The sequence below is a fragment of the Nicotiana tomentosiformis genome, chromosome 1 (genome assembly GCF_000390325.3).
Source record: "Nicotiana tomentosiformis chromosome 1, ASM39032v3, whole genome shotgun sequence".
Lineage (NCBI taxonomy): Eukaryota > Viridiplantae > Streptophyta > Magnoliopsida > Solanales > Solanaceae > Nicotiana > Nicotiana tomentosiformis.
Genome location: NC_090812.1, coordinates 2146730 through 2162880, shown reverse-complemented (window position 1 = coordinate 2162880; position 16151 = coordinate 2146730). Strand labels below are relative to the sequence as shown.

At 33.6% G+C, this 16151-nt stretch overlaps 2 protein-coding genes across 3 annotated transcripts; one reads left to right on the top strand and one right to left on the bottom strand.

Annotated features, from left to right (window-relative positions):
* Positions 1 to 5184: 5184 nt before the first annotated feature.
* Positions 5185 to 12067, top strand: LOC104106796 (sister chromatid cohesion 1 protein 3-like). Of its 2 annotated transcripts, XR_004509723.2 has the most exons (15): positions 5185 to 5445; positions 7433 to 7694; positions 7768 to 7814; positions 7910 to 7959; positions 8053 to 8120; positions 8202 to 8575; positions 8668 to 8782; positions 8871 to 9007; positions 9085 to 9554; positions 10080 to 10119; positions 10287 to 10359; positions 10442 to 10574; positions 10887 to 11020; positions 11141 to 11179; positions 11815 to 12067. XR_004509723.2 is itself a non-coding variant. In XM_009615427.4 (14 exons), exons 1-13 carry the CDS (start codon positions 5325 to 5327, stop codon positions 10986 to 10988), a joined length of 1992 nt encoding a protein of 663 aa, XP_009613722.1. In that variant the 5' UTR covers positions 5187 to 5324; the 3' UTR covers positions 10989 to 11020; positions 11815 to 12067. The 2 variants fall into 2 exon arrangements, 1 of the variants encoding a protein (XP_009613722.1); XM_009615427.4 differs by lacking the exon at positions 11141 to 11179 and having other exon boundaries at positions 5187 to 5445.
* A 429-nt stretch (positions 12068 to 12496) lies between these two features.
* LOC104106797 (probable glutathione S-transferase) lies at positions 12497 to 14179 on the bottom strand. Its single transcript, XM_009615429.4, has 2 exons — positions 13781 to 14179; positions 12497 to 13029 (listed from the first exon to the last, which is right to left on the bottom strand). Exons 1-2 carry the CDS (start codon positions 14090 to 14092, stop codon positions 12685 to 12687), a joined length of 657 nt encoding a protein of 218 aa, XP_009613724.1. The 5' UTR covers positions 14093 to 14179; the 3' UTR covers positions 12497 to 12684.
* Between the last annotated feature and the right edge of the window lie 1972 nt (positions 14180 to 16151).

The window sequence follows — 16151 nt, the reverse complement described above, 5'->3', positions numbered from 1 at the left end:
TTCATTTCTTCTTTCATAAAACCAACGTTATAGATTCACTTGGATGAAATCCATCATTCTCAATATAGGCAACCCCTTGCTTCTAATAGCATAGAATTCATTGACTCAACTATGTTTGTTGTGAGCATGTCATATCTTCGTCGTGGACAACAAGAATGCACCCACCTTTTTGGTGGTTCTTCTATCAAGTAGTCAAAAGTCTTCTTATCAAATTTTGCTATCTCTAATATGTATAGATCAAATTCTTTGCGCCTGTATACTCTTGCAGCACTTTGAAAAAGTTTTATGACCTCACTTTTTACTTTTTTCGCTTTAGGTTCTGCTCCAAATGATAGATACAAATCCCATCGTGGCTTTCAGGATATACCTTTGTGATGCCACGTGCAATAGATTGATGCCTATCTGTTAAAAAAAATTAAATTGTCACGGCTCCCAATTGCATTGTGAAGCTCACTAAAGTACCACTTATAAGAGTTGTTATTTTTAGATTCTGCAATTCCAAAGGCTAGTGGGAATATTTGGTTATTTGCATCCTTTGAAACTGAAATTATTAAAACACCACGATATTTTGACTTCAAAAACGTTACATCAACAACAATCACCGGTCTACAATGATTCCAACCAGCTATTGATGGTCCATATGCATAAAACATATAAAGAAACCTGAAAATACAGTTTAACAACAAAAGATGAAAATACAGGACACTATGTCCTTAACATTTACACTACAACATGTCCTTAATATTTACACTGCACACATCAAAGTTAAGTTAATACACTATGTCCTTAACATTTACACTACATACATCAAAGTTAAGGACACCATGTCCTTAACATTTACACTACACACATCAAAGTTAAGGACACCATGTCCTAAATATTTGCAAACATCAAAGTTAAGGACACCATGTCCTTAACATTTACACCGCACACATTAAAGTTAAGGACACCATGTCCTTAATATTTACACTGCACACAACAAAGTTAAGGACACCATGTCTAAAATATTTACAGTGCAAACATCAAAGTTAAAGATACCATGTCCTTAATATTTACATTGCACACATCAAAGTTTAGGACACCATATCCTTAATATTTACACTGCATACATCAAAGTTAAGTTAAGGACACCATGTCCTTAATATTTATACTGCACACAACAAAGTTAAGGATACCATGTCCTTAACATTTAAATTACACACAACAAAGTTAAGGAAACCATGTCCAGAATATTTACGATGCAAACATCAAAGTTAAGGACACCATGTCCTTAACATTTACATTGCACACGTCAAAGTTAAGTTAAGGAAACCATGTCCTTAACATTTATACTGCACACATCAAAGTTAAGTTAAGGACACTATGTCCTTAACATTTACACTGCACACATCAAAGTTAAGGACACCATGTCTTTAATATTTACAGTGCACACATCAAAGTTAAGGACATCATGTCCTAAATATTTATAGTGCAAACATCAAAGTTAAGGACACCATGTCCTTAACATTTACACTGTTGTTGTCGTCTATCTTTATGTCAGTGTATGTTCTCGAGTTTTTACTTTTTATCATGTATAAGTATGAAGACAACAATTCATAATTCTCTTCAGGAGTTTCACTTATTAAAGCTGAAGCGCGTTGAATAACACGCCACGCCTTGTGATACCCAATGCCTAGTCCATACAATTTTTGCATTTCTTCCATGACAAAGGCTGGTGTAACTTCAAACCTTGGGTCTTGAAGATTGTCAATAATGTAATCACTAATCAACTTTGAAGTTGCATTCCTTTGATCAGCTTTCATAGTGTTAACTGAGCAGTCATGATTTTTCTCAATCTTTACTATATTGAATAGTGTTGAATCTTTAATTCTGAAAGCACGCACACACCACCCACACTTTTCTTTTTGTTTTGACTTTGACCTTCGTCTAGTTAGTTGAGTAGAGGATTTTTCAGCAACTTCTTCTATTACTGGTGCACTCTCTAAGACTTGAATACCCAAAGCTTGTTGGTTGTCAATCTCTATAATGTTTTGTCTTAAATATTTGAAGCACCTCTTCAATTATTGGTTCAGATTCAACCACATCTACTTCCATTATCTGTTGGCATTTGTCTTGATTGTCTTTTTGAGTTTCTATATTGATATGTTCAAAGGTGCTTGTAGAGCCAAAAACTCTTTCCGAAATATCAACAATGAAACGACACCCCTCAAAGAGTGAATGACTTTTTAGTAACTCTATACATATGTGAAGATCTAAATATTTGGATACAAACATTCCCTTGCTTGTTCCCAGGTTGATATTAAACCATATCATTACTTCAAAGTTGTCTCTATCCAATTCAATAACTTCAAAGACCTTTGACGAAATCTTCAAATCGAATTGCCTCAGGTACTAGAACAAGTTTTGTTTGATGATCCAGATACTTATAGTCTGCGATTCATCTTCCATTAAAAGCTACTACAATACATATTGTATCCATCCTTCAAGTCAAGAAAATGAGGAATTCAAGACATTATGTCCTTAATATTTACACAGTAGTCATGAAGTTAAGGACACGATATCCTAAACTTTATCAATACAAGTTGCAAATACAGGATACTTTGTCCTTAATATTTATACAACAGTCATGAATTAAGGACACGATATCCTAAACTTTATTAATACAAGTTGCAAATATAAGACACTTTGTCCTCAATATTTATAAAACAATTATGAAGTTTAAGGACACAATGTCCTAAACTTTATCAATACAAGTTGCAAATACAGGACACTATGTCCTGAATATTTTTACATAGTAGTCATAAAGTCAAGGACACGATGTCCTAAACTTTATCAATACAAGTCGCAAATACATGATACTTTGTCCTTAATATTTACACAACAGTCATGAAGTTAAGAACACGATGTCCTAAACTTTATCAATACAAGTTGCAAATACAGGACATTATGTCCTTAATATTTACACAGTAGTCATAAAGGTTTAGGACACAATGTCTGGACACTTTGTCCTCAATATTTACACAACAGTCATAAAGTTAAGAACACGATGTCCTTAACTTTATCAATACAAGTTGTAAATACAGGAAATTTTATCAATACAATGCAATCCAGAAAAGGAAAAAAAAATCAAATCCCTTGCATCTTATTCTCCACCAACCAAATAAAAATTCACACAAACATACAAAAGCATATAGAGATATCTGAAATTTTAGAACTTACTGTAATTTTATGGTGAAATTTGGACGAGAAAGTTGAATTCTCTAGTTTGAAATAGGAGGAGAAAGGAGGAGAAATTTGGACGATCACAGGCAAAGTTTGAGCGAAGTTCTCTGCAATCCCAAAAAGCTTATTTACGTTCTCTGCACGTAAATAAACCGAGCGAAGTTATCACGTAAATAAGGAGCGTAGGTTTCAGCGAAATTATTATAGCAGAGGGGTATTTTCATCCGAGCGAATAAAAATTTATTAAAGTAGTGACTAAAGACTAAAAATATTTTAAACAGTAAATTAAAAGTAAATATATCTTTTATTACCGGCTAACCGGGAACTTGAGCTCGTAGATGTTGAGACCTTCAGTGGCTGGGCTAGTCCCATATTGATAGCTCTAATATTAAGGTCAAATGATATTCAAAAAACGTTTCTATTTTTCTAACCTCCCCTCCTTTTCATATCACGAGCCTAATTCACTTTAAATAAAGACCTAAAAAATAAAATACAAAGGAATTATGCTGTTACAATATTATTTTTTCACAGAGAAGTAAAAAAAACACGTTAATGAGGTCAATATTTGGCCAAACTAAGGACCTGTTTGTTCATAATTCTTTTTCCTTTTTTTAGAATTTTATTAAAAAAAACGTGTTTGTCCATAAAAATTTGCAAGTTTTTGAAATTTTTTCGAAAATTAGTTTTTCAAAAACCATCACTTTTTAATTTTTTTTCCCTCACTCACAAAACTATAATATTTTTTCAAATGAAATGCATGTCCAAACATAATATCAAATTCCAAAGTATTATTTTTCAATTTAACTCCAAATACAACTCTTTTTTTTCTTTCTTTCAAAAATTGGAATTTTTATGTCCTAACGCCTACTAAAACACAAGTGGCAACAACGTAAATAACCAAAGCCAGCCATTCTTCTTTGGAAACCCAAAGCGTCCGTCATACTCTTTAAGTTTTTTCGGCAAAGGTCCAAATATATCTCTTTACTTTCAAAAATGGTCTAAAAATACTCTCGTTATACTATTAGGTTATCTATACCCCTGCAGTCATACTTTGGGTTCAAATATACCCCTCATTTAAACAAAGAGATACGTATCATCGTTCTGTTAGCCAATTCTAAATATCTCCTAATTAATTAAAAGACCCATTACCCATACCCGAAAAATAATTTTCTAAAGTAATTTTTTTTGTAAAAACTGGAAAAAATAAAAATATTTTTTTCCCAATTTTTACAAAAAAACTGAAAAATATTTTCTAAAGAAAAAAAACTAAAAAATAATTTTTTAAAGCAATTAAAAACTGAAAAAACTGATTTTTTTAAACTAAAAACTGAAAAAAAGAAAATATTTGTTTTTTCAGTTTTTACAAAAACATCGCTTTAGAAAATTAATTTTTAGTTTTTTTTTTAGTTTTTACAAAAAAGTTGCTTTAGAAATTATTTTTCATTTTTTTAAAGCAATATTTTTCTAAAAACTAAAAAAAAATATTTTCGATTTTTTCAGTTTTTAGTAAAAAATATTTAATTTTTTCCAGTTTTTACAAAAATATTGTTTTATAAAATTGCTTTTCAGTTTTTTAACTAGTTTTTATAAAAATATTATTTTAGAAAATATTTTTTAGTTTTTTTAAATTCGTTTTTTTTAGTTTTTAGTAAAAATAAATTCAGTTTTTTAAAGTTTTTACAAAAAAAAAATTACTTTAGAAATTACTTTTCGGGTATGGTAATAGGTCTTTTTAATTAATTACGAGATATTTAGAATTGGCCAACAGGACGATGACACGTGTCCCTCCGTTTAAATAAGGGGTATATTTGAACCTAAAGTATGACTGTAGAGGTATAGATAACGAGAATATTCTTACACCATTTTATTTTCGAAAGTATAAGGTTATATTTGGACCTTTGGCCAAGTTTTTTTTGCCGTATTGGCGCCAGTTTCTCCCGCGGTTTCAGTTTCAAGAACCTCAAAAATTTCGAAACCTTAAAAACCCTAACAACTATACAATACTAGAATCAAGAACTGAAGAGCCTAAGTTAGGTCACCGGACAAGCCTCAGAACCTTAAAAATTTCACTGTTAACCACTGGCTGCTAATTAATAGGAAGAATGTTTTATTCACACACATTCTTGGGACGGAAGGGTCCGTTAGGGACAGTATGGTGCGCAGCACACTTGCAAAAGTTGAAGAAGCCCCATTATACTTCCACTCACATTCCCTCCACTGTTGGTAATTTCTTGAAAATTTGCCCCCTTTTTATTTGCCTAACTGCTATGATGGGTTGCTCTTCTTTTGTGTGATTTTCCTGAGTTTTCTTTTAAATAGTTCTATTTTTCCTAATGTCATATGGTTGATATGTGAATCTTGTTTTGCTGATATCAGTTGGGACTTTTATAAATTTTATTTGAGATAAAGGTTTACTCTTTTACATCTTTTAATTGTGAAATTTATCCATTTTTTGTATCTAATGTTATTTTTCTTGCTGGAGAATTTATCCCTTTTTATTTGCCTAGCTGCAGAATTTTCTCTTTTTATTCTCAGATTTGATGAGTTTTTTTTTTTGGTTGCTGAATTTTTATTATCTTTTCTTGATTTCAACTAGCTTATTATTCAATTGTTGTTTTTTGATGTCAGTTGGGACCTTTTCATGAGATAAAGATTTATTTGTTTTGATTAAATATTGGGATTTGGTGTGATATAGAGGTTTTGTCATTTGCAAAGATGAATTGATTTCTATTTCAGTGGAGGCTTTTGTGTTTCTGTTTGTAGTCATGATAGTTGAACGCTTGGATTAATCTGTGCTTATGCACTATCTATTGTCAACTGTTCTGTACCAGTTATTCATTGTTCATTTTAAAGGTGGTTAAATGATAATTTGCATTTTGATCTTGATGTTTAAGTGTAGTAAAATTGACTATGATGAGTAAAAATGCATGCTTTCACTTATGCTTATGATTGAATGAAGGGAAGGGGACATGACGAGATGTTTCTTGAGCCATGAAAAGAAATTTAATCTACTAAGAGAAAGTCTGGACTACTTTAAGAGGCTCTTAAGCATAAAAAATCGGAACTTGAACTTAGAAACTATATCAACTCTTTGAATTCTAGGAAAGTAGGAGAGAACAATTGTTTTCATCAAACAAATAAAATGAGGCTCATTGGAATCTTTATCTAATAATCGTGATTTAAGAATGTAGTGGATTTATATTCTTTAGGAAACTAAATCTTCTGCATATGTATGCTTAAACTTTTAATGGTTCAAATGTTGCTTTAGTTCTGGTACATGCCAAATGCACTTTGTTTTGATTGTTTAGTTCTTGATGCTCTCTTAGTAGCTTGATTGCTATGCAGTCATAGTAATAAATTACTACTATGTCTTTTGCTGCTTGTTTAATTTGTTTCTTTTTTTTTTCGAATTTTTTATCATCACTTTATCTCACTGATACCTTATACAAAGCTTTTCGTGCACTCATATGTTGCTAATTTGTGATTAAAGCAGGATTTCAATAAAACCCCCAGAAAAGATGTATAACAGTTTGACATAAGTTGCTCTACACAAATATATAGTGGTAGCCAGAGGCGGACCTACGTTGTGGGTTGAGGGGTCACGGGACCCCGTTAGCCTCGGCAAAAAAACTGTATATATATGTTATATATATCTATCCATATATATGGGACCCCTTAAATATTTAAGATGTGCCCCCAAACATAAGAAGGTGGATGAAGAAGTGGTTGTGTTGGGCATTTAAGTTTGCTTCTTGTCTAGATGACGTGGGTTCGAAACCCCTTTCAGCCTTTTTCTTGGAATACAACAGTGCAACTTACAGTTAACATACCCATATTCTTGATTTCTTTAGTAAATCTTGATAATTTGAACCTACCCCTTTTTTATTAAAATACTAGAAATTTAAAGCGTGAAACATGCTTAATCAAACACCTTTCCTCTCCATAGAATGAATCTCTCTTTGTTTAGTGCTTTCTGTTTCTTTAGAACTTCTTTTTATTTATACTTGAATGATAAGTCATCATAACATTAAGTTTTCAAAGAGTTGCACGCCGAATTTAATTTATCGCTAGTGATTAGCATATAGTGGTGCACCCGTTCTGCTCAAATCCTGGGTCCGCCTCTGGTGGTAGCTTTGATATGCGCATGATATTTTATCTTTAAATCTGTAATCAATAATACTGTTGCTTATTTGTTGAAATCTATTTCCAGAGCGCATCATGTATCCTGATGTACCAATTGCACTGCGAATGTCTGGCCACCTTCTGTTTGGAGTTGTTCGGATATACTCAAAGCAAGTTGAATACTTTTCTGATGACTGCAAAAACTTACAAGCTGTGTTATTTAAGGCCTTTTCGTCTACAAATGTCAATCTACCGGCAGATGCCACTCATGCACCATACCACTCCATTACTTTACCAGAAACTTTTGAACTTGATGCCTTAGTTTTTGATGAAGATTTTGACCTGAATAGGTATTCTTGCATTTTACCTTTTTGATTGTCATCTAGAATCTGTAGTTAATCACCTGTGCATTTTTATTTCCAGGTTTGAGGACACTCATCTTAAAAGTTATGAAGAGATAACTTTGGAAGGTACACATTATGTTGTTTACTTTAATTCTTTCTTTATATCTTTTTCTGTTTCATTTTCAATTGAACCTTTAGTTCTGAAATTCTCTTTTGCATAGATCAAATTCTAACGCGTGAAGATCAGTACGTAGCTATTCTCATTGATGAGGTGGGTTTATCTTTTGCTTCATATTAGCAAGGGAAATATAGATTTTTTCACCTAAATTGCAACACCAGTTTGACTGGAAGTTTGTCGTTACAGGACATAGCAAAGAGTTTGTCAAAATCAGGTGAAGTTTCTGGATCAGGTGCCATGCCTATGGAGACAGAGTACGGATCTAATTGACTGTAAATGTTGATTCTCTCCATCTATTTACAAGGTTTATAATATACGTTTCTTTGATGCTGTAGTTCTGATCCTTCAAATCCAGATGGAACTGCTGCTCAGTCCCTAAATTCTTCCCCTAAGAATCAGTCAGGACTAAACAGAGAAACTGTTCATAATGACATTCCTCAAGATATTCCAGAAATTGAAATCATGCGTGATGCTGTCCGTGATCATAGTTTTGATCATGTTCCCTTGTGGTCAGACCAAGGGAATGATGTGATGGAACCAGATAAAATTCTGGAGGAACAGATCATGAGAGACAAGGAAACTACCAGCCCAATTGTAGAAGAGATGGGGGGCCCTGAGGGGCATTCTATCCCGTCTCAACAACAGCAAGAACCACCTTCTGCCACTTCAGTGGATGCTCACGAATTTGCTGATCCACAAATGTCATTTGGTGGGTGCAGGAGTCTTTATTCTTAAACTGAAATTACTCATATGTCACGTATATACTCTAATACGGAACTCCTTGTTTTCATTGATATTCAGGCCATCAGTCACCTGATATAGCACTTCGATCAACACCCCCTCCTGAGATGCCAAAATCAAGGGGAAGAAAGCGAAAGCTACTCAAATATGATAAGGAATTAGTATTGTCGAATAAGTATGTTAATGTTCTGTCATCATTAATACTAATATATATGTTTTCAAACATTAGTCTTTCTGACAATGTATCATGTTCAACACTACAGAAAGATGAGAAGGGATCTAGAAGATACCGGTGATTTAGTACGCCAGAAAAACAAGGCTCCCTTTTCTTGTCTGGACATCTGGAAACAAAACAATAGACTAAGAAAAGATGGAATTTTATTTGAGCCTTTAATAACTGGTGGGTGTCTCGTAGTTACTATCTTTATGAGTCCGAATGTTCTCCGCCTGACTCTCAGCTTCTGTAAATTTTTGTAGGATTATGTGATGATCTTTGTAATATCTACAAGGAAGACTTCATTTCAGCAAAAGTCAAGACAGCTTCCCCACAGGAGGATCATGCAGAGCCCAGCTATAACCAATCCCCTACATCTGGGAATGATCTTCCGATGGAAATTGAAAGACTACGTGATAACCAAGGCTTTGAAAGCACTGATTTGTTGTCTGAAATTTTGCCTTCACCAAATAAGTTCATTTCCTCTCCACTAATGTCCATGCCTTCTACAAGCAGAAGAGATGATTTCACTCCTGCTACTACAACTTTTGGGACAGAATCAAGTCAAATGGAAAGAACGACGGAGAGTGAGGTGCTCCCTACGCCCGACCCAGCAGCATTTACTGGGTACGTTGGTTCTGATATGGAGACCCCTTCAACATGGTATGGAGAGGGTCTAGGTGTGGAGACTACCGTTCTGTCTGATATTCCTGAGTTTGACAATTCTGCTGGGGTATGTTTGATCATGCTTTCTTCCCTATTAAAACTGTGACGCATGAATCTAATTTGATCATTATCTAGATAACTGTTTCAGCAGATTATTATCATCTAGAGTAACCTCATTAGCCCCAGAACACATCTTTAAATCTATTTTAGGCTAGGATTTGTAAAGATAATTAGACTTCTACATTTGATGTGAGTGGAAGCTTATGGTTCATATTTGAATGTTCTAGTGGTCACTTCATTCTGTGCAGTGGTGGAGATAAGTGTGTTGAAGGGTGTTCAATTGAATCCCCTTCGTTGGAAAATTATATTATACCAATAGGGTAAAAACAAACTTTTTGGTATATTTAAATTGTTGAGTCTCCTTGATAAATAAGTGTATTCACTCACTGTTCAAGTTTGCATTTTTTTGAATCCCCATGTTAGGATTCCTGGCTCCGTCATTGATTCTGTGGTCAAATTGTTGAGTCGATATGATGATTCACTTTAGTTCTTCCCTGTTTTACATCTGATAAGTTGCTAAATACCAATGCAGGATCTAAGTTTTCTAGAACAAGATGACAACACTCCTATAGGTGAGCTAAGCACCTCTTTTTCCCTTTTTAAGTTTAAGGTTTTGTCGTAACTTGGATAATTTTGTTTGATATTATATACTACTGTCTGCAGCATCATATTACTGAGTTTTTATTTATTTATGATGTTAACATATGCCTAAGGCTTGTATATCCATTTGCTAAAGCAGGACTTCGAGGAACTCCCTCGTCAAGTAAGCAAGGGGGAACACCAGAGTTTGATACATTATCTGCTAGAACAAGGTAGCATTCAATTAAAATTATTTTCCTTATATTGATTTACTTTGCAAGACCAGTCTTTTAAGTTTTAACACTATGATTGCAGAGCTGTGGCTCAATATTTGAAGGGGCAGTCACCAGCAACCCCCATCTTAGAAGATACTGGAGATCTCAGCTTAAATGCAATTTTAGAAGGCAAAAAGAAAACAATATGTGCTCGAATGTTTTATGAGACTCTGGTAAGTCTTCATATTTCCGTGATTAATTGTGCATACTTGGGATGCAAGTTAGTTCCAAATATTGGGTATCTTCAAATCTTCTAATATCAGTATCACTTGTACTACTAATACCATATGTATTAAATTTTTAACTCTTTGTGGGTGTTTGATTGAGTCAAGAAAAAGGTGTATACATAAGTTCTCTTTTAGTTCATATATATGATATATGCCTTATTGCTTAGTCAATCATCATGTTTGGTATGGTGTGTATATATTGTTTGAGGAACTATTTCAGCAGATTTTTACTTACTGTCTTGTGGAAATTGATTCCAGGTGTTGGAGAATTGCGGACTTGTACATGCGAATCAAAATGAACCTTATGGTGATATAACTTTGAAAGTGACTTCCAAACTGAAGGAACAATTTTCAAGCTAAGGCCATTGTGTAGATCTATATATAGAATAGAGGTAAACTTTTACTCCTAGTTTTGGCTGCATCTTTTATATTGTTTAAAGAAATTAAAGATGCAGTTTTCTTAAAAATGATACTCATAGTTTTGACTGCATCCTATATTTTTGTCAATACAGAGAAGTTTAAGAGGTAGATTTTTTGCAAGGCTTCACATGGTATGTACTAAAGATAAATGAAAACTAAAGCATCAACGTCATTGCTCTTCCTCTTTACATAAACATGTACTGGGACTAAAATCGTCTTAACTCTAACCAAAAAATTGGAAGTATCAAGCGAGTGACTTGAGTGATTGAGATTTTACTTTCTTTTAAGTCAATGAAGTGGGTTGAGAACTCGAGGACTCGGGTTCAAATCCAGCAGAGACAAAAACATTAGGTTATTTCTTCCTAACTATCCAAACCTTGAGGAATAGAGTTACGTGATACTTGTTGCTTGTTAGAGGTACCATGTATCTCATGGAATTAGTTGAGGTACGCACAACTGGCCTAGACACAACGGTTATAAAAAAAAGAAAAAAAGTTTTCCTCTCGGTTGCTCTATCTGTCTCTCTCTGAGTTCCCTGGAGTAGAGGCATTCATGCATTATGGAATATCTTATTAGACATAAAGAGCACTCCAATAGTCTTGTTGTGCCTCTAAAGCAGACACGCACATACAAACATGTATATGTATAATGCATCACATATGAATGTGATTTTCCGTCTATAATGCAGTTAAATTACTGTGCAGCATTCCAGAAGTCTTAACTTTTTTGGATTGCAAATCTAATTGTGATGTTCTTTGAAATGCAGTTAAATCACTGTACAGAGATGCAACATTCAGTAGCTTAATGAAGATATATAACCATGTCAGCCATTCAATAACTTAAAACAGTTATGTGCTGCTCCTCTATGAAGTCTCTCTGCCTTCCATTTTAATAGTTCCCTTTCTTTTTCTTTTTCCTTGTTTTTAGAACTTATTGTATGTTCTGTCGAAGCAATAAGTGTTTTATTTTGATGAATTTCACTCTTGAACTGACATATATCATATTGAAATTTGATGTCACATCTTAAACTATGCTTTCTTTGCAAGTCTTCAAGTTCTTTTCCTCTTGATCTCTAATACAAATGCGTCAAAACTGTGGGTATCATTTAGCAAAATGACACACCGTTTTTCTCTACTTAAATGACATTTCTTATTTTGAAATGTCGTGGAAATTAATACGTATTTTATGTAATTTTCTGGAATACAGTCTATTTAACTTTTTAAATTTTAATACTCCATCTTATCGGACCTTTTGCTTAATAATTAACTTGTTAATAATTAGTTTCATCACTATACAAAATGGCCATAATCATGCATACGAGTTGGCCCTTTTAAGCAAAACTATAACGTATATAATTGTCCCAAACATATTTTCAAAATTTAGGCAAGATTTTTGCTGGATCTTAAATCACATTTGCGTAGCTCAAACTGATTGTCTGCTTATAATAATAACAACAAAATGTTCAACATTCTTTATTGTTCATGACATAGATTTCGAGGAATATCATTCTTTATTTTTCTCTATATCACACATTTATTTCAGCTTTGAGGCATCACTTATTTTTATTTTTTATTATATCAGGGAAGGGAAGGGAAGAGGATGTTACACTATTGATGGGGTTTGAACCCCCGAGGCCTCACTTGGTTGCTGCTTCAAATTGAGCTTTGTATAATGGCACTAATAATTCTCTAGGAGGGAGATTTTCCATGATAATTCTACAGCTCAAAAACTCATCAATCCATTTGCATAACTTAGGAAATTGTTCTTTGGTCAATAGTTCCAATCCTAGTGATTCTTGAATTGCTCCAAACCAGTGAATGTAACTGGCAACGATGTCGAGGAATCCAATGTTGTCTCCTCCAAAGAATTTCTTATTTTGGAGTTCATTTTCAAGAAATTTCAGGAGCTCAGTAGTTTCTTCCCAACCTTTCTCCTTTTCTTCTCCTTTGCTGGAAACAAGTTTGTATACCGCAGTCAATAACTGATAAGAAATTTCTTTAGTAGATTCAGAAAAAATAATAAAAGAGATGGATAAAAAACTACATATTTCCATTGAAAAGAAGCTATTCATTTTAAACCCTCCTAAATCTATTTTGAGCAAATGTTTTTGCTCATCCTCTTATATTTATAGCCCATTTGGTGAAATTTTTTTTTGGTCAAAAGTATTTTTTCGGTCAAAGTTAAGGTGTTTGACAAACTTTTAAAAGGAAAAAAGTATTTTTAAATAGAAGTAGAAATAATTTTTGAGAAGCAACAAAAAATAATTTCTTTCCAAAAAGCACTTTTTAATAGTTTGGCCAAATACTAATTGATGCTCAAAAATATTTTTAAACAAAAGAAGGATCTCTCTATTTCTATTGATGACTTGATTTTTTTTTTCTTCAAATTTCGAAATCCTTTGTGGAATAGACCAAATCATAAGAAAATTTGAAAATCAAGCAAGGAAAACCACTTTTTATTTTATTCTTCACGTCCAGGATTACGTCTGGGATCATTAGACAAGAATCCAAAGATGAAGAGAGAAACAAAAAATGTCACTACTATGTAAACAAAGAGTTTGAGAGTAAGCATTACACGATCTCCAAGATGATTTTTTTTTCAAAAAAATAGAGAATAGAACATCCATTTTTCTACCGCATATACTAGTTTGACACCAAGCAATGAAACTCTTTCTCTTATCTTTTCTGCTAAGAGTTTGTCATCAAGAGACTAATTGCAATTAAATGGGATACCTTTTCATCGATGAACTTAGCCCAGAAACGAGCCATGGCTCTCTGATATGGATCTTTAGGCAAGAGAGGACACGTGTCTCCCCAAGTCTCATCAATATATTCAAGTATTATGAGCGACTCGCATATTGGCTTTCCATTATGGACAAGCACAGGGACTTGTTTATAAACAGGATTGTACTTGAGAAGTTGAGCACTTTTGTTAGACCTATCTTCTTCAATGTATTCGTATTCCACACCCTTCAGTTTTAATGCTAATTCAACTCTTCTATTAAAGGGCCCTGCTATAATACCATAAACTTTCACCTCTCCCATCTTTGTTTCTTAAGTTTCTTCTTTTACTTAGGATACTTAAAGAGAGCAATAATTTCACTGTTCAGTTCTTTTAAGTTTGGATTATGACTTCTTTTAGTGGAGAAGTTTCAAAATTATGGACTTCTCCTGAAGGATTACTTGAGTGCTTACCTCATGTTATGTTCACTAATTTAAGCGCATAATTACCTTTAGGAAAATAAAAGAAGAGTCCGGTGCATAAAGCATCTCGAGTTCACGCAGGTTCAGGGAAGGGCCGCACTCCAAGGGTGGGACGTAGACAACCAACCATAATGCAAATATTAGTGTCTGCTTCTACGGCTCGAACTCGTACCCTATAAATTATACAAAGACAACTTTACCGTTGTTTCAATACTACCCTTCACCTATAGGAAAATATGAGTTACATTTGATAGTTATTTGTAATGATCAAGCATACATGAAAATTTATTCTCTATTGCTTATAGTTTTGTTTCATCAATTCACAGAATGAATTTCTTGAGACGGGATTAAGATTTAAGTGCCGGGAAAACACACTATGAACTTCAAAAAATAAAAAGGGGTAAAAAAAGAATTTGTCATATTCACTTTTGACTTTACTAATAGCAAAATTCACCTTGTTCGGGAACACATTCGTAATGGCTTTAATTAAAAATTGTGTGTATAACTCAAACGTGATTTTTAAGGCTTTTGATGACTTAAATTCATGATTATTTGGTATCTAGAACAATTAATTTTTTCCTAAAATAATGATTTAAAAACTAAAGTTTTAGATACTTTGTAGGAACATACTGTTGAGGTTTTAATTTTTAAGATGAAATAGTCTTAAAATGAGGGTGAATGAGAAATGGAGGGAAAATAAAATTTTTGAGTAAAATTTTAAGTTTTCCCTTCTTGACAATGAGACATTGTCCCATATTGGAAGAGGAAGAGATTTTTGGTGGGTATATATATAATTGCTCTTCTTGTAGCTCTTAAAGAGTTAAGAAGAAAGCAAGCCTCGCGCCGTCGTCGTCGTCGCTCGCTCGGCTCGGCTTCGGCTTCGGCTTTGGTCAAATGATCGATTGATTGATTAATTTTTTGGACCAAATTTATTTGTTAATAGTAAATATTAACGTAAGATTATCCGCATTTGTATGACCATTTGGCAGCCGTCTAATGTCGGCTTCGGCTTCGGCTACGGCTACGGCTTCGGCTCGGCTACGGCTTCGGCTTCTGATTCGGATTTGGATTTGGATTTGGTCAAATGATCGATTGATTGATTAATTTTTTGGACCAAATTTATTTGTTAATAGTAAATATTAACGTAAGATTATCCGCATTTGTAACGGATATTTTCCAATCAGTGTATTGACCATTTGGCAGCCGCCTAATGCTCTTCCTACCATGAATGTGCTTGCTCCACAAACATGAATGTGCTTGCTCCACAAACAAGCTAATGCTTGCTCCACCATGGAGGGTGGACGTTTGGTCTTCTTCAATACTGGCTGCTATATATATGTGCAACAGATGTTGAAGAAAGACACTCAACACTCAACACACAATTCGCTCAACAGATTTGGCTATACATTACACTCCTTCCTCTCAGCATTTCCATACGATTTTCTGAGTATCTACTCCTTCGTTCTGCATTGTTTTAACTTCAAACAAAGCAATTGTAAGTGTGATTTGCTACCGAACTTTGTGTTCGCTGAAACACTGGGGTTTGAAGTACCGCTACACCAGTGTGTGATTCGTTCTATTCTGGGAGGAAATAATCCATTACCTTGGGTACTAGGAGGGGATTAAATTCCTTAAGAAAATACTGTGAATTCAGTGGGCTCGAATTAATTACTGTTTCATTACGCTAACTTATATTTTGTAGAATTATTATTTACAAATACAGCAATATTGGCGGGACTAACAATCTTAAGGAATTTAATATTTATTTCTGTATTTATGTTATTTTTATTATTCTACAAACTAAAACCTTTGTGATTTTGTGTACTCCCGTTTTGGAGAGTAAAGCCTTCGTGGCGTTTTGTTGGAAATTAAAATCTACGTGATTTTTACTCCAGTTTTA